Source organism: Nilaparvata lugens, chromosome X (genome assembly GCF_014356525.2).
Source record: "Nilaparvata lugens isolate BPH chromosome X, ASM1435652v1, whole genome shotgun sequence".
NCBI lineage: Eukaryota > Metazoa > Arthropoda > Insecta > Hemiptera > Delphacidae > Nilaparvata > Nilaparvata lugens.
Genome location: NC_052518.1, coordinates 93,862,432 through 93,886,059, shown reverse-complemented (window position 1 = coordinate 93,886,059; position 23,628 = coordinate 93,862,432). Strand labels below are relative to the sequence as shown.

Sequence of the window (23,628 nt, the reverse complement as noted above, 5' to 3'; positions counted from 1 at the left end):
ATTTTTTCGCTCTTTCAAGTCTTATAACTTTTCAACAATTGATGAAACAAGAATGTGCTAGTTACGAGATTGTAGAGAATTAAATCATCTTTCATTTCATGTATAATTCGACTATTTCACGCATTCCCATACGACTGTTGCAGCAGTTTTAGTTTTGATATGTTAATCCTCTTACTATCCTTAGAAGAGCAGTGGAGTTGAAAATTGTGTTCCACATTTTTCCCTCTATAATTTTTGGTTGATGATTTTGTTCTTATTTTGTGGAGTAGGTGTCAACTAGAGTGGATGAGTATCCATTTTGTTGGGCAATGAATTTGATCGTGTTGAGCTCTTGGTTGTAATCAAATTGTGTCAGGGATATTCAATAGTCTGTTGATCATATGGTGGAAAGCTGCATGTTTATGTTGGGTTGGGTGGTTGGAAGTATTGTGAATTACTGTGTCAGTTGTGGTAGGTTTCCTGTATATTTTAAATGTTTTGAAAGTATGGTTTTGTTTAAATATGGTGATGTCAAGAGAATTGATTGTATTATTGTTTTCCAGTTCTATGGTGAAGTGCAAGTTTGGGTGTATTTTGTTCAGTTTGGAGTGAAATATTTCAGTTTGTGGTGGTTTCCTTTGTATAGAATGAAAATATCATCAAAAATATCTAAACCAGCTGATGATTCTGTCAAACTGATTGAGAATGTGTTTTTGTTCAATGTTGTGGATGAAGATCTCAGCTAAAATGCAAGAATGGGGCTCCCAGGGGAGGACGTTTGGCTGGAAATATATTGTTATTGTAACAGAAGTAATTCTGTGAGGTGACAAGGTTAGTGAGATTTACAATTTCATTGATATGTTCAGGTGGTGTATTATTCTGTTCTAGCATTTTTTAAGGAATTTTACAGTTTCGGGGATTGGTACATTGGTGTATAAATTTGAAATGTCCAGTGAAGCTATTGTGGAGTTTTGTGGTATTTGGATTTTCTGAAGTTTTGTGGTGAGATCAATGTTGTTTTTCACTGCAGTATGATTATGAAAAGTTATGTTGTCTCTTATGGTGGTATCTAGTAGTTTGGCTAGTTGTGGGCAGGTGCTGTGTGTGATTGATCAGTGGTCTTATTGGTACATCTGTTTGTGTATTTTTGGGGGCGTTGAGTCTGGGTGCTTGTGGGTTGATTTGTTGAGAAACTTTTTCTGGTTGTTTGGGATTATGTGCTGGTTTGGTTGATGGCATCTTTATTTTTGTTTGATATGTGTGAGTTGGGTCAGTTGAGAGTTTGACTATGTTATTGTCATTGATGAATTTGTCTACTTTCTGGTCTATGTCTGTTTTATGCATTATAACTGTGATGTTGCCTTTGTCAGCATTAGTGATGACTAGGTTGTGTTGTTTCTGCTTGTTTTTTATGCTTTTCAATACATGTGTTCTGGGTTGTTTTTTTTCTGAGGGCTTGAAATGTTTCTGTTTCTTGTTATGTCCTATAACAGAAATTAAGTCCATAACAATATGTCCTATAACAAGAATCCTATACAAAAAGTAAGTGAAGGTCACTTCAAAAGTTTTTTAAAATCAAGTTTAATTTTATAGTGAAAAAGTATGGATATACAACAGAGTAATCACGCCAATAATTGAAGTTTTGTTTTATAGTATTTTTGAATCATTTACGAAGAAAAAGTGTTTATTCGGTCCTCCATTCTTGATGAATTGAGGGTGCAGACTACAGACTTGAACTACAACTGAGTTGAGTCTTAGTGGACTTTTTCTCATATTATGAGAGACTCTTCAAACAGCCTCTTCTCATAATCATAAATTAGCCTACTAGTCCAGACAACGAATGCTCAAATAAAGGTATAGAGGGAAAAATGTGGAGCACAATTTTCAACTCCACAGCTCTTTTAAGGATAGTAAGAGGATTAACATATTAAAAATCCTCACCCCCACCCCCTATGCTAAAGGGGTGGGGGTGGTTTGAAAGTACCATTTTTTCATTTTTCGCATATATCTCGGAAACTATGCAACTTATTTGTGTTCTATGCAAAATTAAAGCTTACTAAATTACCAACAAGTTTTGTCTTATACATTTTTTCGATATCTCTAGTTTCTGAGATATCCGCTCTTCAAGGTGAGACATTTTTTGAAAAACACTTCTGCCTTCAATTTTTTCATCTTTTCGGCCTTATAATCTTTAAACGATTGATGAAAAAAATCCGTGCTGATTATGAGCTGATAGAGCATCAAATTATCTTCAATTATATGTATATTTTACGCATTTCCTTACGACTGTTGCAACAGTTTTAGTGTTGAGAGTAAAATTTTCTGTTCAGCAACAATAGATCAGTTGACAATGAAATTTGGAGGGAATGTTTGGAACACAATTTTAGACTTTGCAGCTTTGTTGAAACTAGTTTGGAGGTGAGCAAATCAAAAATTTCAACCCTACATCATGTGCTGAAGGGATGAGGGTGGTTTGAAAGTTGCATTTTCAACGTATTACTTACATGCTTATATCTTGGAAACAATGAGTTCTATTGACATAATAAACTACACAAAAATGAAGCCTAATAAATTTCCTACAATTTTGTTCAGTAGAGGTTTTCGATAAATCCGATACTTTTCGAGATATTTATATTCTAAAGTGATGCATTTTCGAAAAACCAGTTATTCTTCCATTTTTTCGCTCTTTCAAGTCTTATAACTTTTCAACAATTGATGAAACAAGAATGTGCTAGTTACGAGATTGTAGAGAATTAAATCATCTTTCATTTCATGTATAATTCGACTATTTCACGCATTCCCATACGACTGTTGCAGCAGTTTTAGTTTTGATATGTTAATCCTCTTACTATCCTTAGAAGAGCAGTGGAGTTGAAAATTGTGTTCCACATTTTTCCCTCTATAATCTTTCGTTGACTGGACTATACGACATGTAAAGGACATTCTAAACCTGGACAGCTCACAAGTGGTCATACATGAAGAAGAGTTGTCTTCGGCCTTATACACTTGTGAGATATTCCTACTACTCGTGTCTTAACTCTTGCTTTAAAGATACTTGTAATAAGATTTGAAACGAGTTGTTAGTACTGGATGGCTGAAAATCCACTCTTTTAATAATTTCAATAAACACATCAATTGCATTAATAACATAAAAAATGTTCCATATAAATAAAAATTAGAAATCCAAGTATTGCATTGGGAAAATGAACAGGAATTGGAAAGTGAGTGTGAATGTGCGAGTGATTGATTGTTAATTTTTCTTCCTTTCTTTTTTTTCTATTTTTCTACTTCTCTATAAATTCATAAAGTAGACCTATCAGATATTCATTCCTGCTCGCAGACATAGAGTATTGTACTCTCAGCAAGCAGTATTTTTCAATCTAAATTCACAAATTATTCCTGGTTTAGCATGTTCGAGTCCTTGCCTGAAGTTATTGTTTAATAATTAGACTATTATGTACTTTATAATTATTAGCTTATTACTGTAATGTTCTTAAGCTGTGTGATATTTTTTTCTCATAGTTTGTAAATATTGTGAATTGGATTGAATAAAATTTGAATTTGAATTCGAAAGTAGGCCTACCCTTTTAAAATTGTTCAATCACGACATGTTTCGGCTATATAATGCCATTATCAAGTGATTGCAAGATAAATAAAATTACACTCATTTGAGTAGCTACTTAGATTTCTAATTTTTATTTATATTTAAGAGTAGCTCTAGAGAAAAAAAAGACAATAATTTACCATGCATGAATTGGTCTATTATGACTCACCACGTGATCATCTTCATCGGCGTAGAGCTTAGAAGCGAGCGTCATGAGCAGGGAGACGCGTGCGGCGCTCAGCGGGCCGAGAGTGAGGCCCATCAGGAAGTAAGCCGGTATCAGAAGGTACATGGTGGGGTAGAAGTGGGCCGCGAAGAAGAGACACTGGCAGAAGTAGGCGATGATCATGCGACGCTCGACGGATTGGTTACGCAGGATGAACGGAGAAGCGGCCGAAGAGAGGGCAGCCACTGAGAAGAGCATGGCAAGCAGATAAGACGCAGATGATCCATGCAGGGCTAGCAGCGGCGAGAATGCTGCTGTAGAGATGGCGTGGCCCAAGCATAGAGCGGCTAAGTTGCGGCAGAGCAGCTGGCGCGAGTAGGACGGGCCCATGCTGGATGGAGTTGACCGTACCACCGCTATCAGCTTCTTCACTGATGAAATGCTCGCCTCACGGTCGGAGCCTGGAGAGGCCGACGCGAGTCGCTGAAATAAAAACACGTATTCATAAAATCACTTCAATTATATGGGCTACTTTATTCAAATTAATAAAAACAATTTAAAACTTGTAGTACCCATTTTATTTAAAACATTTCAACGACTAGTTTATTTCAACTTGTTTATTATTGCATTTTAACTTGAAAATGTCCAAAGTAGGTCGAAACTAGTCGTTGAAATGTTTTAAAGTTTTAAAATGTTTTGAATAAAAATGGCACTACAAGTTTTATATTGTTTTTATTAATTTACACTATATTTATGTATCTACTTGTGTTGATGAATTTGCTGAAATACAAGGTGGGACAGTCAAACGCCACTATTTCAGGTATTGGAATAAAATTCACCACAAATATTCCTTGGGCTCGTATGTAGATACTCTCGGTTTAAACGGAGAAATATCAGCTGCTCGTTTAAACCCCATATGAAACTCATTACGATAAATGCAACCATATCTTTAGCCTAAGTAAACGTGGTTTAGCGTTAAACATAGTGTTAGCATATGACCCTTAGTCATATATTAAAACAAATCTTAAGAGCACAAATGGACATTTTGGTTTTATACAAAAAATTGTTACTTGTTGAATATTACTCCAGTAAAGTAGCGATCATCATTTTGCACACAATGTCTCACACTGAAATTCTGACTAATATTTGAATGGGCAAACAAACTTTCCGGCTATTTTTTAGTGAAGTATGCATTTTACATTAAAAATGTTAAATTTTCTATTTTTGGTTTTATCTCTGTATACCTTTATTTATCATAATGTAATATTATTCCATCCTTGTTGTCATCTGATAGACTACCGAAGCAGAATAAAATGTATTTTCTTTTGTTATAATTTATTGTGCTGAGTTTATTCATAGAGCGGAGCGGCCTCACTCCTCAGAGTATTTTTAGTAGAAGTAGTAGGCCTACACCCCAATCGGGCTTATGCCTAGGGTTGTCACTTTTATTTCACATTTTCATATCTTCCTTTGTTATTTTGTATTATGTTTGTTTGTGAAATAAATGAATTGATTGTTCAAATCCTCAAGAACTTCATGTAAGGCCACTTTATTCGGCCAAAGTGAATGTCTGATGTTTATGAATGCAATAATTGGTCCATATTTGTTGAGGATGACAACGGCCACGCAGTTACAGTGACATCAGTTCGCTATGTTCAAATTCTGAACAACTTCCTCATTCCTGAACTTCGACTATTTCATTTGAATGAGAACACCCATTTAAACAAGATGAAGCAGCTAGCCATATGACCGGAGTATGAATAATTGACCTTATGAGAAAATGTTTTTGAAGAGTAGGAATTGCGAGGGGGTGAGTGGAAAATATTGAGTGGCCTCCCTCATCACGACATCTAAGCACCTGTGAATGGGGATACCTCAAATCAAAGGTTTTTTAGACTCGTCCAGCAAAAAACAGGACTTGAAAATTCAGAAAACACAATAAATTTTCGCAATAACACCAGAGATATTACAACGTGTTGGTGAGAATTTCAGTGTGAGATTTGAACAATGTGTATAATAAACAATGTGAACAATGTGATGGTCACCACCTTACTGGAGTAATATTCGAAAAGTGATAATTTCTCTGTATAAAACAAAAATTTCCATTTGATTTGTTGAAATATATGACTTGGAATTATTATCTATTAATTTTATTCTAATACCGAAAATAGTGCCATTTGATCGCCCCACCTTGTGCAATATGAAATAGATGGAAAGGCTTCTGGAGGTTAGAATTCATACAATTTTCTTGGGAGATACTGATCATAAGGTGTGGTTATCCTCATGGAAAGCCATTCATTCTCCCAATGAATATACATTCACTTCATCTCGAATTTCAGTCTATCTCGATATATAATTATATATATATTTAGTTGATCACAAATGATATTATTATTCACAATATAATTTTATTTGGAATAGTAGCAGCATTTAAAAGCAGGAACCTAACCCCTCTCACCTTACCTTTTACCTTTGAAACGTGATTCAACTATAATATTGCAAACTAACTCTTCTACCACAATTGAAACTAAAAATGACTAGGTACTACTACTACTGCAATCAAACCACATTTATTGACTATTGTCGGCTAGCGCACAAGTTTTATTATAAGCTAGTCGAACCAGAATGAATAGACAAGAATGCTTGTGTTATGGAATTCACACAATGTTCTTGAATGTTATTGAGGAGGAACAGAGATAGAAAGAAATAGAGGGAGACAGCCGGAACGGGGCAGCAGGGTGGCTGATGATTGACAGGTCCCTATTCAAATCAAATCAAATCAAATCAAATCAAAATCAAATCAAATAAGCTTTATTCCTCAAAAATATACATTACAGGAAATTAAACACACTTTACATAGATACAGGAATACCCCTACAAGACTATTCGTCTGTGTGTAGGGGTGAGTTCTGGGGTAGCCTGAAATATATCAGGCTGCTAAGTTAAATAAAGTAATAAATTAAATTGTGGGGAGAAAAAATAAATATTAATATTCGGTTTATAAATAATGAATGAGTTAGATAACTAACTACAAAGAAATTATATTTACTTAAAATATAAATAGAAGTAATTTGAAAAGTTAATGGAAACATTTAAAAGGAATGCTAGTAAAAAAAAATAAATAAATAAAAATAGATAAGGAAAAAAAATTAAAAAAATGATAGAACATGATAGAGCAGGGACAAGTGGAGCCTCAGGTAAGATTTTGGAATTGAAAAAAATATATATGAAGGGATTTGAATAAGAGAAATGGAAATATCTGGGTGAATTCCAAGCATCGTAGAGGATAATAGATTAATACCAGTACATAGACCTATTGTCTAAGGAACTGAGTCACCTTTTTTGTTTACAACTCTAGAGGCTTCCAGAAAGTACTGGCTACTTCTGGTTTGTCTATTGCCGTAAGTTATGGGTTTAAGAAGGAAACGATGTGTTTTTAAAAATACTTTATTGAGGCATCGCCTGCCCAACAATGTTACACTTACAACATCTGACTTAAGACTAACTATTCCTTAATTAAAAGTATCTATTTATTGCTTCATAGTCAGGAGAAAGTTCTAGTTTACAGTAACGAGTGATTACAATTGGCCAAAGTTTAGAATAAGCAAATAAGAATCACATATTATTATTCATTATCATTAGTAAATACATATTATCTTTTAAGTTTACAATAACAAGTGATTAGATTGATCAAAGTTTGTAATCTGCAAATATGACTCATACTCATATGTTATCTGTTATGCTGTCATTAACATCTTTATCTAACTACTGTTTAGAATATGCAAATATGACTAATAAATTATCTATTATATCTTTATCTAACTCCTCCCTCCACAAGTCTCTTAGGTCCCGGAAAGGTCTGTAAAGTTCAAAGTCCTGTAACGGGTATGACTAATTTGCTAGGTAAGACCTTAAGTGGAATATGTTGTGTAAGTTCAATCACATCATTGCGTTTTTTTGATTCTCTCAAATAACTTATAAAAAAACAAAAGTATGGCAATCGTTATAGTTAGACCGATTCCTACAAAAACATAAACTTGATGGGAATTATCAATTGCAATTGGGTCAGGTATTTCTAAGTTCTTATTTTCTAAGTTCGCTAAATGAACTGTATCAAATTGAACATCGAGTTTTTTCAAATGATTTGGAGATTTTGAAATGACAAGTGACTAAGTGTTCTTGTATACCGGTACTATTGGAGTATTAAAATCATAAATTTTTTCACTCGATGAAACATGTAAAAGTGATGTACTACGCAAATTAATCAATAGTTCACTACCATTAACACACAATCTTACTTTATTTTCCTTATAAACTAAGTAGCTGCTAATCTTATCAATGCATTTTATGAAACCATAAGTTGCATTCGAGGAGATTAACTCGCAATTTTCCAAGTCATTATTGCTAAAGAAATCTAAAAAACATGTATCATTGAATCTATCAAGCGTATTACAGTATCTAGTGCTAGAAACTAGAGTACAATCATCTAAAACATACAATTCAATGTTATAGTATAACAGAATTGACTTGGTAATTTTCATTGTATATTCCTTGTGATCCCGTCGTGGATCGGTGTTTGGAGTAATTGGATAAGAAAGAATGAAATAAGAATCTAATAACAAGGTTTCCACAGGTATCTGAATGAAATATGTCAACATATCGTTACTAAGTGCACAATGTACGTTTGATGTTTGCCAAAGTACAAAAGAGTCTCGTGACGCCATGTTATCAGGGGTATTTAACATAATAGAGTGTATTTCTAAGCGAGATAAGATGCTGGAGTGTAAAATATTCTTTATGCACAATTCTAAGCTTTCTACAATATCATTGACGTAAAGTTCAAGTAAAGATACAGTTGCTAATAAAAGAGAATACTGTTGAAGACGTTCAATTACATTTATTTCATTTGATGCTTTCAGAAATTTTTTTTGTAAAATAGCTTGAATAGTTGCTTTGAATAGTTTTCATATTTTCATTGAATTTTGCTGTTGAACCATGGTTATAGATAAGTTGCGTCTTAAGATTTTTCTGGATTATACTTTCATTATTTTCAATGTTGTGAATTACTGAATTATAAAATTCTTCATCATCAGCGTCCATGTTACCTGTGATCCAATATTATCGTACATAGTCCATTGAAAAGACCTCGTTTTTGCCTACTTTGTGAGTGATAAGATTTTACATGTTCTATTTTATTAGATAGGTAATTGAAATGTTGAAACAACGTTTGTATCAGTGTGTCATCAATGGAAGAATTAATCAGAGAATTCACATTCAGGAGAAGTGCGTTAATTTCTTTATCGAGGGCTGTTAGAGTATGAATGTGTGCATGAGAGGTGTTAGAAAAGACGTCAGAGCCTGTTTTGATTGGAATTGCTCCTGCTGTATCCGTAGTCAGTAAGCTCATATCCGTGGACTCTGAGTTTGAAAGTTAGAGCTGATATTTGGGCCAGCAGTAGGCCTGTCAGCAGCATTCTGGCCAGCTTCTGCAACATGAGATTTTTTAATAATTTTCCGAGGACGTTTAAGACGTTTCGGGTGAATCTTGAATGGCTCTTTTTTGTTATTAGATGTCGCTTGCCGTGGGCCTATTTATCTTAGCTTCAAAGTATTTCGGTTTTTCTTTTCTATTATGTGTTGATTTTACAAATACCGTGGGGAGTAGATTAGTTGTTTCTTCCCGGGTTTTATTCAGTCTGTTAGTCCTATTCGTTTTTTCTGAAACTATTTTGTCTCTAATTAATTTGTGGAGGGGTTTAAGTTTGTCAAAACGAGAGTGGACTTGCTCTGCAAGTACTTCATCCGCAAGAGGGGTTGTTATTGGTTTTACATGACCAAAAGTCATTTCAAAGGGTGTCATTTTGTGTGTAGAATTTAGAGAGTTATTATAGGCTGTTACTGTGAGCATTAGTGCCTCATTTATTCTGATATTAGGTTTGTCAATGAGCACCGTGTTAAGTATTTCACCTAATGTAGAGTAAGTGCGCTCAATAAGTCCTTGAGAGTCTGGGTGACCAGGTGTAGTAAGATGTAATTCAATATCGTAAAGGTGAAGGAACTGTTTGAAATTATGGTTGTCAAATTCGCGACCGTTGTCTGACTGAATTTCCTTAGGTCATGTAAAAGAGGAGAGATATTGAATGAAGGTCCTGTTTATTTCGTATGAATTGAGAGTGTCTAGAGGAAATGCTGTCAATTTTTTCGAAAAACAATCAACTATGGTCAGAATTTTTGTACCTTTGAAAGCGTATGTATCGATCTGAAGTTTTTCAAAAGGTTTAGTAGGTGTCTTTGTTATCCGATATTTTTATTTGATAGTTGCCGTTCGTATTTGGTTTTTGCATAGGTGGAGCATTGATTTACAAAATTAGTAACGTCATCAATTATACATGGCCAGTAGTATCGTTGCTTTAGCTTAGTGAGATTTTCATTAATACCTCTATGACATGTTTCACCTACATGTTGTTGCGCAATGATCTCTTGCTGTTCGTCTTTCTCTGTCACATCGACATTGAATTTGGAATATATTTTAATCTTGATTGTTACAAAGTTTTCACGGATCAATGAAGTGAATCGTGTTTGAAAATCAGAAAACGAGCGTTCCAGTATTCCTGTACCTTTACAAAAAAGTCCATAGGTCGTGTTCGGCCATAGATATTCAAGACAAGTGGCAAGCATACACTCTGGATCGAAAAAGGTGTCAAACCCTATTCTTATTGAATATTTTTTGGGGTGTGGGGTCACCTGTACCTCGTTTAATAATTATTTGATTGTTTTCAACGTTAATGTACTTGCAATATGATTGTTATCTGAGCTAAGTTGGCTGTGTACTGTTTGGATGCTAGCATTATCATTTATGTTAGTTAATCTCAGTCGGGCAATATTCGTCAGTGAAATAATTGCGACATGGTCGTCAGGGTCATCGATATTGAGAAGATCGTGCGTATCAGGCTCGATTCTGGATAGAGCGTCAGCTACGTAGTTAGTTTTTCCTTTTACATATTGGATTTCGAAATCAAATTCTTCCAATACTAGTCGCCATCTTAACAGTTTAGAATCAGGTTCTTTAAACTTTTCAACCAAACTAGAGGTTTGTGATCAGTTTTCAATACAAAGCGTCGGCCGTAAAGATAGGGTCTGAAATGCTTACATACCCATACGATTGCAAGAAGTTCTTTTTCGATAGTAGAGGGATTTTCTTCAGATCTATTCAATGTGCGAGATGCATATGAAATAGGGAGATCATGTTTCTCGAAATTTCGCGAAAGAACTGCTCCTATTGCGAATTGGCTCGCATCCGTAGTCAGGGTGAAAGATTTAGAGAAGTCAGGTAATCTAAGAATTGGTTCATTTTGTAGCGCGGTTTTTAAGGTTTCAAATGCGTTCAAGAACTCTTTGTTAGTAGGGTCAACCTTTGTTTCTTTGTGAAGGCAGCGTGTGAGAGGTTTCGCTATTTTTGCATAATTGTGAATCATTTTACGGTAGTAGCCTGTGAGACCTAAGAATTGCTTGATTGCTTTAGGTGTTTTAGGTACTGGGAAGTCTTTAATTAATAGTGCTCAATTTTTCGGGATTAGGGCGTACTCCATTACCTGAGAGAATGTGTCCTAAATACAATAATTCTCTCTTAAAGAATTCAGTCTTATCCAATTGAATCTGAAGGTTATGGTTTTCAATTTTTTCAATATAGATCTTAGATGTTTTTTATGCTCGGATAAACTGTCCGAAAAATGATTATGTCGTCCATATAGACTAGAACGTTAGGTGTGTCTGAAAATAGCAAATTCATTGCTCTTTGAAATGTAGGAGGGGGATTTTTCAAATCAAAGGGCATGCGGATTAACTCAAAGTGGCCGTTTTCGGTAGAAAATGCAGTTTTTGGGATAGAATCAGGGTCTACCTCGATTTGGTGGAAACCTGATGAGAGATCTATTGCTGAAAAGTATGTAGCTCTTCCGATATTTCTGAATAAATCTTCAATGTTAGGTAATGGGAACCTATCGCTTTCTGTAATATCATTGAGTTTTCGGTAGTCAATTACAACGCGGACTTTACGTTTTCCGGATGCGTCTTTTTTCTTTGGAACTACCCAAATCGGGGAATAGTACGGGGAGTTACTATGTCTAATTACTTTGTTCTTCAAAAGATTTTCGATCTCAATTTTGACATCCTCGCGATAGCACACAGGGTAACGGTAATTCTTTGTATACACATAATCGTCAGGATTATGATTATGCATCAGGATACTAGTGCTCGAGAGAGAGTCCTGTTCACGCTTAATTATTTCGGGAAACTCGGATAGTAATTCTTCAATAAATTCTCTTTCTTCCGCATTCATATGAGATGTACGAATTGGAGAGGGTATTTCATTACGTATTTCATCTAATGTATGTTCGTCAAAAGAATGGAACAATTTATTCTTGAATATCGAGACTAGAGGTCGAGATGTTTTTTGTATCAGGCAATATTCCATGATTGAGTATATGATGCACTTCATCAATGTCAAGGGGATCAAGATAAACGGTCTTGTCCTGATTGGAATAAGAATAAGAAGAATAAGAATATTTATTTGCCATCAAATACAACACTGTACAATAGGCATCGTCATTTTGTTTGGAAAAGAACAAAATACAATATATACACATATATAATCTATGCTGTCATTGAGTGTCACTAGGCATGTCAGTGTAGTTCATATATTCATTTAAATCATAAAATGCTTTTTCTTCCAGCCACTTGCATATAACTGCCTTATATCTTGGTTCCGGTAGTTGACTAATTCTTTGGGGCATCTTATTGAAGATTCGGAACTGCTGGAAATTGTGACTCTTGAAGGTCACAATGATATGAGGTGTTGTCAGGAACGAACGCTGTCTTGTTGCGTAGCTGTGAATCTCCTCTTGTCGTATGAAGTTGGTTTCATTTTTTCTCATGTGCATCAGATTACAAAATATGTACATGCATGGCAGTGTCATTATCTGAAGTTCTGGGAAGGCTTGTCTGCATGATTCATCATTCCTCAGACCAACGATGCATCTGATTGCCTTTTTCTGCCATACAAAAACCCTCTTCATACCACTGTAGTTCCCCCATAGGCGAAGTCCATAGCTCAAGTGAGAATGAAATAAACCGTAATAGGCTGATATCAGCACTTCTTTACTGACACAAAGCCTCAGTCTCTTCAGAGCGTATAAGCTGCAGGATAGTTTTCTGCAAAGGAAATCAATTTGATTGGTCCAGCACAGCTTACTGTCTAACATGACTCCTAACAATTTCACAAGGTTCATATAATTATACCGTTCACTAGATGTATTTCTCAATGAGAATATTATATTTTCACATTTTCTCTCATTCAATGCCAAGTGATTGGCTGTGTACCATCGCTTTGAACTCTCTATAGCATTGTTGAGTTGACTTAAAACAACGTTCTCATTCTTATCAATGCTCAGAACTGTGGTATCGTCAGCATATAATACTGAATAAGATGGGACATTCACACTGTAGTCATTGATATAGACAATGAACAAAAACGGGCCCAGTACAGATCCTTGCGGAACGCCTGCTTTTGTGAATCTAGGAGCTGAATAATTATTATCGACTCTGACTATTTGGATTCTATCTTTCAAGTAGCATTTGATCAAATTCAATTCAGAGCCCCCAATTCGATAATATTCAAGTTTCTTGCATAGAATTGAGTGTGTGCCGAGCACTATATTTAATTCAGGCCTTTTCCCAAGTTATAATAGTAAATTTAATACACAATAGACTAGAGCCATTATTGTGAGTTAGTGAAATAAATTATTTTCTCTCTCTCTATTATGAACGACCATGACTTCGAGTTTCCCATGATAGATATTTAAAAATTGTGGCTCCGAGTCGTCGAGGAATGTAGATTATGGAATTATCTCTAAAACTTAGCCTTCCTGTCGCGACATTAGAGTGTGATAAGTTGGAAAACAGCAAGCATTGAAATTATAACAAACTACCGATTTTGCAGTTACTATTTGGTCCAAAGGCTCTAGAAGCCACGCGACGATTGGTCAAATTGATTCCCTTCCCCCAATAGGAGACCTGTTTCTAAATACAGTAGTGGGGCGATTCCCCAGCCGCGCAAGACCAGATTACGTTTCGGAGGACACTTTGCTAGGAGCACTACAAGAGTAAAGATGTAGTCATTATGTTTCCCCCTTTTTGGGCAAGTTTATAAGTTTATATAATTAGTTAATGTAGGAGCTAGTTTTATTTTTATTAAAGTTTAAATTTTCTAGTAGTGCCATGTCCTGAAAGGTTTAATTGTGTTTCTTCTTCATGTACGAATAATTGTTTCTTCAAATAACCGCTAAGGTACATAAAATAAGGTTAAAATATAATTTAGGGAATTTAATTAATTAAAACTTCAATCAAAGAGTATTTTATCAACAAAGCCTGTTATTTTTCAAGTTAATAATATTGATTGAAAATAATCCTTTTGATTTTATTAGTGATGGAAGATACTTATAAATTTTTTCTAAAGAAGTATAGAAAGTTTTCAGTTACGTTACATTTGAGTTATTGTTTCTGGAGATATATTATCGTAGAGTATTGCTGAAAGTCAGGAAGATAGCCTTTAAATTGGAATGAAATTTTTAAGATTATGTTCATATTGAGTTTATGACATTTTATAATTTATATTTTTCAGACTCTGTTTTCTTATGTCATTAAGGCTTTCGAATGATTTAGTAAATTTTTTATGATAGAAATCTTAATAGACGAAGAAGAAAGTTTTTCTTTTCCAGGAAATTAATATTAATGAATGTTCAAATTTTAATACAATTTAAATTATTTTCTATGTGTCTACTAATTTTATTTAATTAAAGGTAAAAACTATCTACAAGATGAATCTTATAAGGCAAACATTATTTTTACCTTAAAGTGAAATTTTCAATATTTTTTTCTTTTATTGTGTTATAAAGTGTCTTGTTTTACTTGGTGATAAATTCATAGTTCTAGTTGATACTCGTTTTTGGACTTGTATTTGTAGGTAAATCAAATCATAAACTCTGGAATGTTCATTTTTAATTAAGGTTCTGTAATACATTTATTTACAGCGGTTCATGTGTGTCCCCAAACCAACTTCTTGTACTACCACCCCTTTGGTTCCACAACTTTATGTAACACCGCTTCAAGACACCCGTTCAGACGACAGGTCTAGGGACGTAAGAGGACGTCACCGTCAAGCCAAATTCAACCGGTAAAAGTTCACCGCCAAAAACAAGGTACTGTAACCCCGACGATAAAGCAACGTACAGACCAACGAAAGTGCAGTGTAGTGAAACAAAGGTTCATTCGAGAATGTCAATCAAAAGTGGGGATTCAAAATTATTATGAAATGGGTTATATGGGTTACTATCGACGAAACTTGGGTTCAACGGGCTTTTCTTTCTCGAGTAATTTTATGTTGAAATTAACTTGTTATTTGATGACTGATATTGTTTGGTTTTGTGACCTATTGCTGTCTAAACGGGGATAGTAATGCGCCCCCGAATCAGATGAAGAATGTCCACAAAGTAACATGAGATTGTTGTTTCTGTTGTTCGATTTTAGTTGCCAATGTTTATTGAAGCTGTTTGTATTTTTCAATTATTTCAAATTGTAGTGTTATTCTATAGTATAAACCTATTAAATCAGGCATGGCAAGATTAATTGAAGTTTTCTTGACTCTAGCCCGTTCACCTGCATTAATTAGGTATAGACTCAGGTATTTTCTAGATGTGTCGGCCTATTTCTAAATTCTAAATTTTTTTCAAAATTATCTTTTTTATCATCTTTTAAAAAGTGCAGGCACACAACTGCGCCACTCTGCTGAATGTTTAGCGAAAGGCACACAACTGCGCCGACTCTGCTACAGAGCATTTTATATCTCTGAAATTCAAATTTAAAAAACAAAATCAAATTTTCTAACTCATTCTAATTAGTTAAGATTAATTTTTCTGAGTCGATACTTAATAATTCATTCTGTGAACGTGTTAACTGTCAATATTTTAGGTTTGGAGTTGAATGAATAATTTATAGTTGCTACTCCAATTTTTCTGAAGTTTAAATAATTGTAGATGAAACAGGAAAGTTATTCAGTTATGTTAATCCATTAAAATGAAAATCTTTTGAAGTGCTTAAAGATGAAGTTAGGTATCATTGGACCTCAAGTTGAAAGTATTCTAAAACTTTATATTGAAATTGATTATTGACAAATTAAAGGTTTAACGGTAGAATAAAAATTAGTAGAAGAAACTAGCATAGGTGAAAAACAACTGATTCTAAGTGCTGAATAAATTTTTTGCATTCTGTAATTCCGTGAATGATGATAGAAATTATTGTAATGTCAACGTACGTATTCTGGTCTCACGTCTGGTAGTTGAATATCATTATAGTAGTAGTGAATGTGAATATTGAGATTTTAAAAGTCAACTCAATTAAATTAGGAAAATTCGGAAATTATTATGGGAGAATGTTTGAGGAAAATAGGATTTTTTTTTTTGAAAAGCTTAGGTAAATCAAAGGTAATCAGGGAATAAATAGGAAACTCTTTCTGTTAGTTATTGTTGATATGTAGTTTTGAAAAGTTGATGAGTAGTTTTGGCCTTGAGATGTTTAAACTGAATAATTAGATATTGTAGATTAAAGTTGAAACGATAATCAAATCCTTGGGAATTTGTATGAAAATAAGTTGATTCAGATGAGGTTGTTAAGTCCCTTTATCAGTAATTTTTATTCTCGAAAAGGTGAATCAGTTTTATTATTGGAAATATTTTTTTTTAGGTGTGATTTTTGCGGTAGGCATGCGTAGTGATAGTGTAAAGATCCGTTGTGTTGATGACATTTCCTGTAGACTGTGGGGAATTTTTTTTTGTTTAGTTGAGACTCAAGATTTAGAGGAGGACACGGGGATGTCCTGCCTATGTGTGCTGTTGTTGAATTTAGGAAATCGGCGCGAGTGTAGGTCCGTGTCCAGAGAGAATGGAGCACTGCCCGAAAGTTGTCCATGTAACAAATCAAGGAATTTAGCTGTGACTAACCTTGCAAATTTGTACGGTGGAATTGTATAATTTTAGCGAAAGGCACCGAAGATGGTGTGAGCTAAGATTTTTTTTTCGTATCTAGTAAACGGTCTGGTTCATTCGAGAGTTATGGGGCTCGTCAGTAGAATAACGTAAACCGAGATCTAGAAGTATTTAGTGAGTCTTTGTAGTGATTGTAAGGAAAACAATCAGTGTAATGCAGTTTAGGGAAGCCCAGTCAAAAGGTTCGTTAATGTTTGGTAGGAAGGTCAGCCGCAAAAACACAAGTAATAATTGGTAAAAAAGGGGTATTATTGAGTTTAAAGTTGCTTAGAAATTTGGTATGGAAACGAAAATTGAAAGTTTTAGACAATGAATATTCAAAGTGATTAGTTAAGGTATACAAATAAAATAACAGAGAAATATTCTCGAGTAGGTAATGCTAAATGGTTATTAGTGAAAGTAGAAATAAATATTGGAACCGTACTGAACGGGTTAAATTAAAATAAGATTAACAGTGAAATTTTTCCAGTTGAATTTGGAATGAAAAGGGAAAATCTCTTGAGTTAAGCATGAGTTTAAATTATTTGGTAGTTGAGAGTTGAAGGGTTGATTAAAAATTTAAATGGGGATATAAGGTAGAAATATGTAGGAAAATTCGTGTCAAAAAGGAAATAGAATTTTTGTTGGGAAAATGAAATTGAGGTAATTAACAGTAGTAGACCCTTTAGAGATAAGTAGTCAAAAAGAATTAATAAATAAAAAAAATAGGAAAATCTTTAATGAAATGATAAATTTTTTTTATGATGAATAGTAAAATTGGAATCAAGTTTTCCATGTGCATAAGTTGGGATGTTTTGCGATCTAGTAGAGTAATTGAAACTAGTTGGATATGAAGTTTACAGTTGAGGAATAATTATGTGAGGCTCCAGTAAGGTTGGAAATGTCAGTGCACTTGTAAATCAGTAATAGTGTAATAGTAGTCTATTAATGTGTTAATGTATTGGTAAATTTCATTATGTTGATAATCAGAAGTCAAGCATTAGCAGTCCCAAGCTAGTTGATCGAGTTGAATTTTAATATTATTAAATCATGCCTTGAGAATTATTCTTCCAGTGTTTAGCGAAAATGTCACATACTTTCAGTTTGAGATAAATAATGATCATGATCTGTTTTGACTAGCGTTCTGTGGTAGAGGTTTCCTACTAGAATATTATAATGAAAAGTGTTTTTCTCATGATTGTGGAATGCAAAATCGCGCTTGTGTCATATAGCTCTTGCGTTGATCTAATAATGCAGTTTCAATCATTGTTATATTTGAATCGTAGTCTATGTAGAATAGTATTGCCTATTGAATTGCTTTATATTGTTAAAAATATGTTGCACTCTCAACTCTCTAGTAATGATAGTTAGATTTCAATACATTCAGCAGAGTGAAAAGGTTTCATCCTTTACTATTATAATCAATGTGCTTCATATTTTACAACAGCAGAGTAACATGGAACCAATTAAAACTATGATGTCTTTTAAACGTTTTCCCTTGTTAGAGTTTGCCAAGAAAATAACCAGGGACTCAATAAAGTGATTGAAGTATTCAAGATTATTATACTCGGTCCGTCTTTAGTACCTACTTAAAAGGTGGACACATCCATATTGTTTTGTCCTGACTCTTGCCACAGTTTTAAAGACTCTTGCCACAAATCTCAATTAGTTATACATTTTGCTGAATTTCGGAATGATTAAAGAGATTTCTTTTGAAGAGGGCCCGCTTCAAATTGGATCCTACTATCAATCCAGAAATTCGACTCTCCAAATCATACAGAATGCCTCTATGTTGACATATCCTGATTAGATTTCTTTTTGCGTGTTTCACACCGTAAGGAGGGGGAGTGTGCCGAGCACTATATTTAATTCAGGCCTTTTTCCAAGTTATAATAGTAAATTTAATATGCAATAGACTAGAGCCATTATTGTGAGTTAGCGAAATAAATTATTTTCTCTCTCTCTATAATGAACGACCATGACTTCGAGTTTCCCATGATAGATATTTAAAAATTGTGGCTCCGAGTCGTCGAGGAATGTAGATTATGGAATTATCTCTAAAACTTAGCCTTCCTGTCGCGACATTAGAGTGTGATAAGTTGGAAAAGAGCAAGCATTGAAATTATAACAAACTACCGATTTTGCAGTTACTATTTGGTCCAAAGGCTCTAGAAGCCACGCGACGATTGGTCAAATTGATTCCCTTCGCCCAATAGGAGACCTGTTTCTAAATACAGTAGTGGGGCGATTCCCCAGCCGCGCAAGACCAGATTATGTTTCGGAGGACACTTTGCTAGGAGCACTACGAGAGTAAAGATGTAGTCATTATGTTTCCCCCTTTTTGGGCAAGTTTATAAGTTTATATAATTAGTTAATGTAGGAGCTAGTTTTATTTTTATTAAAGTTTAAATTTTCTAGTAGTGCCATGTCCTGAAAGGTTTAATTGTGTTTCTTCTTCATGTACGAATAATTGTTTCTTCAAATAACCGCTAAGGTACATAAAATAAGGTTAAAATATAATTTAGGGAATTTAATTAATTGAAACTTCAATCAAAGAGTATTTTATCAACAAAGCCTGTTATTTTTCAAGTTAATAATATTGATTGAGAATAATCGTTTTGATTTTATTAGTGATGGAAGATACTTATAAATTTTTTCTTAAGAAGTATAGAAAGTTTTCAGTTACGTTACATTTGAGTTATTGTTTCTGGAGATATATTATCGTAGAGTATTGCTGAAAGTCAGGAAGATAGCCTTTAAATTGGAATGAAATTTTTAAGATTATGTTCATATTGAGTTTATGACATTTTATAATTTATATTTTTCAGACTCTGTTTTCTTATGTCATTAAGGCTTTCGAATGATTTAGTAATTTTTATGATAGAAATCTTAATAGACGAAGAAGAAAGTTTTTCTTTTCCAGGAAATTAATATTAATGAATGTTCAAATTTTAATACAATTTAAATTATTTTCTATGTGTCTACTAATTTTATTTAATTAAAGGTAAAACTATCTACAAGATGAATCTTATAAGGCTAACATTATTTTTACCTTAAAGTGAAATTTTCAATATTTTTTTCTTTTATTGTGTTATAAAGTGTCTTGTTTTACTTGGTGATAAATTCATAATTCTAGTTGATACTCGTTTTTGGGCTTGTATTTGTAGGTAAATCAAATCATAAACTCTGGAATGTTCATTTTTAATTAAGGTTCTGAGCAGTTTTGGGCGAATGCCCGTTGTTTACACTTGGATTGCGTCCTATAGTTCATAAATAATAAATAAAATAAATGTTGGCTAGCGCACAAGTTTCCAACAATACTAGCCGAGCTACTACATGAAAAATTATATTTGATTTCGCAAACCAAACGAAAAATATCATATAAGTTAGCATCATTTCAATCTGAATTATTCCTTTTCTAAGAGTATTATATCAATTTATATAAAAGTTAACATCATAATTAATGAAGTATTCATTTTCTAAAAGCATTATATCAATTTATTACGGGTGTTTTCATAAATGTTGCATTGTATATTAATGACACTCTGGCAAGTAAATTTGTTTTAAATCTGTTAAATTTTGAGAATGAAATCAGAACGTCAAGATAAAATCTAAATTAAATAACAGAATAAACTCCTGTTTTAGCTTTTGATGAATTGTAGGAAGAGTTAGAAATTAATGCTGTAATACATTTATTTACAGCGGTTCATGTGTGTCCCCAAACCAACTTCTTGTACTACCACCCCTTTGGTTCCACAACTTTATGTAACACCGCTTCAAGACACCCGTTCAGACGACAGGTCTAGGGACGTAAGAGGACGTCACCGTCAGGCCTATTTCTAAATTCTAAATTTTATTCAAAATTATCTTTTTTATCATCTTTTAAAAAGTGCAGGCACAAGTGTGACACAGTGTCGAAAGCCTTGCTCAGATCCAGCAGGCCACCACCAATAACTGAACCTCTCTCAAATCCCTGAAGTATAAACTCCACAATTTTCTCCAAAGCCATAGTAGTGGAGCATTTGTTTCGAAAGCCAAATTGATTATTATTGGGCAATTTATTAGCAGTGAAATTGGTATGAAGTGGTATTAATATACAAGTTTGAATCACTTTACTGACAATTGGTCCTATCGCAACAGGTCTGAAATTTTCAGGTAGCTTCTTATCACCCTTTTTGTGAATGGGGTTGACTACTGATTGTTTCAAGCAGTCGGGGAAAACTCCAGATTTAAAAATAGAATTTATTATGAATACCAATGGAATATTGATTGAATCAATGATGTTCTTCGGTAAGAAATTTGAAATTCCAAAGACATCTTCACTGCGTGATGAGCTCATTTTTATTTCAATTTTCTTTATTATATTAGTGCCCACATTAATCCAGGAAAACGTACATGCAGTTTCGTTGTCATTCCTTCGTATACCTGTGTTGGCTCTAAGAAAATTGGAATAGGTAAGTGAGTTTTGACAGCTCTGCTGATGGCCAATGACATTATCAGGAACGTCTACAAAGAAATCGTTAAATTCATCTGATGAAATCTTCACATCAGTTAGTGCAGGTGTTGTAGTGTCCTTAAAAGAATTTATTATTTTCCATGCAGTTTTGCATTTGTTTTTTGACTCCAAAATCAATTTATTATTTGCGGCAACTTGTGCTAGTATCAATGCCTTTCTATACTTTTTCTTGTATTCTGTAGTTATTTTTCTCTACATCTCCTCCTGTGGCTTTCCATAGACTATACAATAATCATAAGATGCTGTTTCATTGTTGTCAATTCCGTTGTGTACCATTTCTTATTTTTCATTTTTGTAGATCTAGGCTTGATTAAAGGACAGAGTAGATTGAGAAAATACACAATAGCATTTAAAAACATGGACGTCATTCCATTTACATCATATTCAGAATATATTTTTGACCAATCATAATTTAGTAGTGACTCATTTAATTTATCTAGGTTTTCCTGTCTCAGTAGCCGAAATTTTCTTACCGATGGTTTCTTTTGATTCAAACCATTGCGATTTTCAATTAATTCATTCAATGGCATTCCAAATTCAAGCAATAATCCAGCATGATCTGAAATCAAGTCTTGTTTGTAAATGAAACAATTATAGCAATTTGGTCAAAAAGTTGTCAAGGCAGGCCTTTTTCCTAATTGGACATGAATGAGATTTGTAAAGATTGAATGATCTCATTATGTTTTGAAACATTTGAACTTCAGAGTTATCTTCTTTGAGAATGTCTATATTGAAGTCGCCTGCTAGCACTATAGATCTATAGGATTTCGAAGTCACGAATGTTAAAAAATCTTCTAATTTATTGAGAAAGTCTCTGAGATTGGAGTCTGGTGTTCTATACATGCTCACTACTATGATATTCGATTTAACTATCTTTATTGCTGATACTTCAAATAGCGTTGGTAAACAAAACTGTGACACGTCAACAAGGGTGAAAGATAATTCTCTCTTAATTAAAATGAATAAGCCACCTCGAGTGAGAGGAGGCTCTCTGCAATATGAGGCTGCTAGTACAAAGCCATTGGGCACATAGAAAGACACTTCATCACCAACCAACCAATGCTCATTTAAGCACACAATATCCAAGGATGTATCTTCAGACAACTCTTCTAGTTGACTAATTTTTGACTTCAATGAACATACGTTTACAAAGAATATTCTCGTCGTCAACACTCCTGCTTCTACAGGTGGCGTATTCGGGAATAGGTCAGATCGATCTGAGTTAACATTGTACCATTCTGAGAAAGCATCCTCGTTTGAGTCATGTTCTTTGTTCACATTCACTATATCTATGTATCCATAGTGAGATTGATTTGTCTTGGGTCTAAAAAATTTGTTGAAGAGTTTTTATTTGTTCCACTTTGTTTTTCATTAGCACAAGAGTCCTTATGTATTGACAGTTCAAAAGAAGTTATGTCTGAGTTGTTGTCCAGAATGGAGTCACCTTCTTCGGATATCGTTGACAACGAGAGATCAATCAAATTGGAATCTTCGACTTGCTGTAAATTTGAGATTTTCGCTGTAAGAGCTCTGAATTGCTGCATTATCTTGTTGGAAAACTGAACCTTCCCTCTCCCATTCAGATGCTGATTGAGTGATGTGTGATCCTGTGTTTGTAAGTCATTGAGTTCAATTAGCGACGTACCATGATACTCTGTTAGATTTTTAACTCCTTCATTGAATCTGGTAATCATTCTATTACACGTTGATTGTGGCAACTGATTGTATCTGTAGGGCAGTGTACACATTATAACATTTGTATGACTTAGAGCTTCAATTGTCTCATCAATTCTTCTCAAAAGTCTATTAATATTACGGTATTTCATAACATCATTAGAGCCACCTGTCACAACAATTGAATCATTTTTTGTAAAATTACTGTGCTCTGTGCTCGATAGATTTGGCATGTATTAGACAATACGCTGACTGGTCATCAACTTTTACAAAGGTATCTTCAATTACAAAATTTTCATTTTCAATTTTATTGAGAACTCCATGTTGGAGATTATTCTTCACCGGAACTTTATATTTATGCAATCCTTTTTTCAAATCAATCTTAGTTTTATCACGCTTCAGGGGAATTGTGATACTACTATTATTTAATTCGAGTACCATTTTTGACAAATTAACGGAGGCTTTGAGTTGTTGAAGTGTTTCACAACCTTATAGTATATCATATCTGGTGGAAAATGGAAATACTTGTAAGGGTACTACGAGTCGAGTACAAAATGTTTTGAAAGTGTCGAATTTAATAAAATTGTGACCTAACTGTGTTCCAGTTGCCGTA

The 23,628-nt window shown here is 33.9% G+C and overlaps 1 protein-coding gene across 1 annotated transcript in view; it reads right to left on the bottom strand.

The window, feature by feature from the left end:
- The window catches only part of LOC111054227 (protein unc-93 homolog A), a 121,368-nt gene that overhangs the window by 21,717 nt on the left and 76,023 nt on the right, over positions 1-23,628 (bottom strand). The window contains exon 3 of the mRNA XM_022341204.2: positions 3,753-4,232. Within this exon, the coding sequence (XP_022196896.2) occupies positions 3,753-4,232 (480 nt within the window). The remainder of the gene's footprint in view (positions 1-3,752; positions 4,233-23,628) is intronic.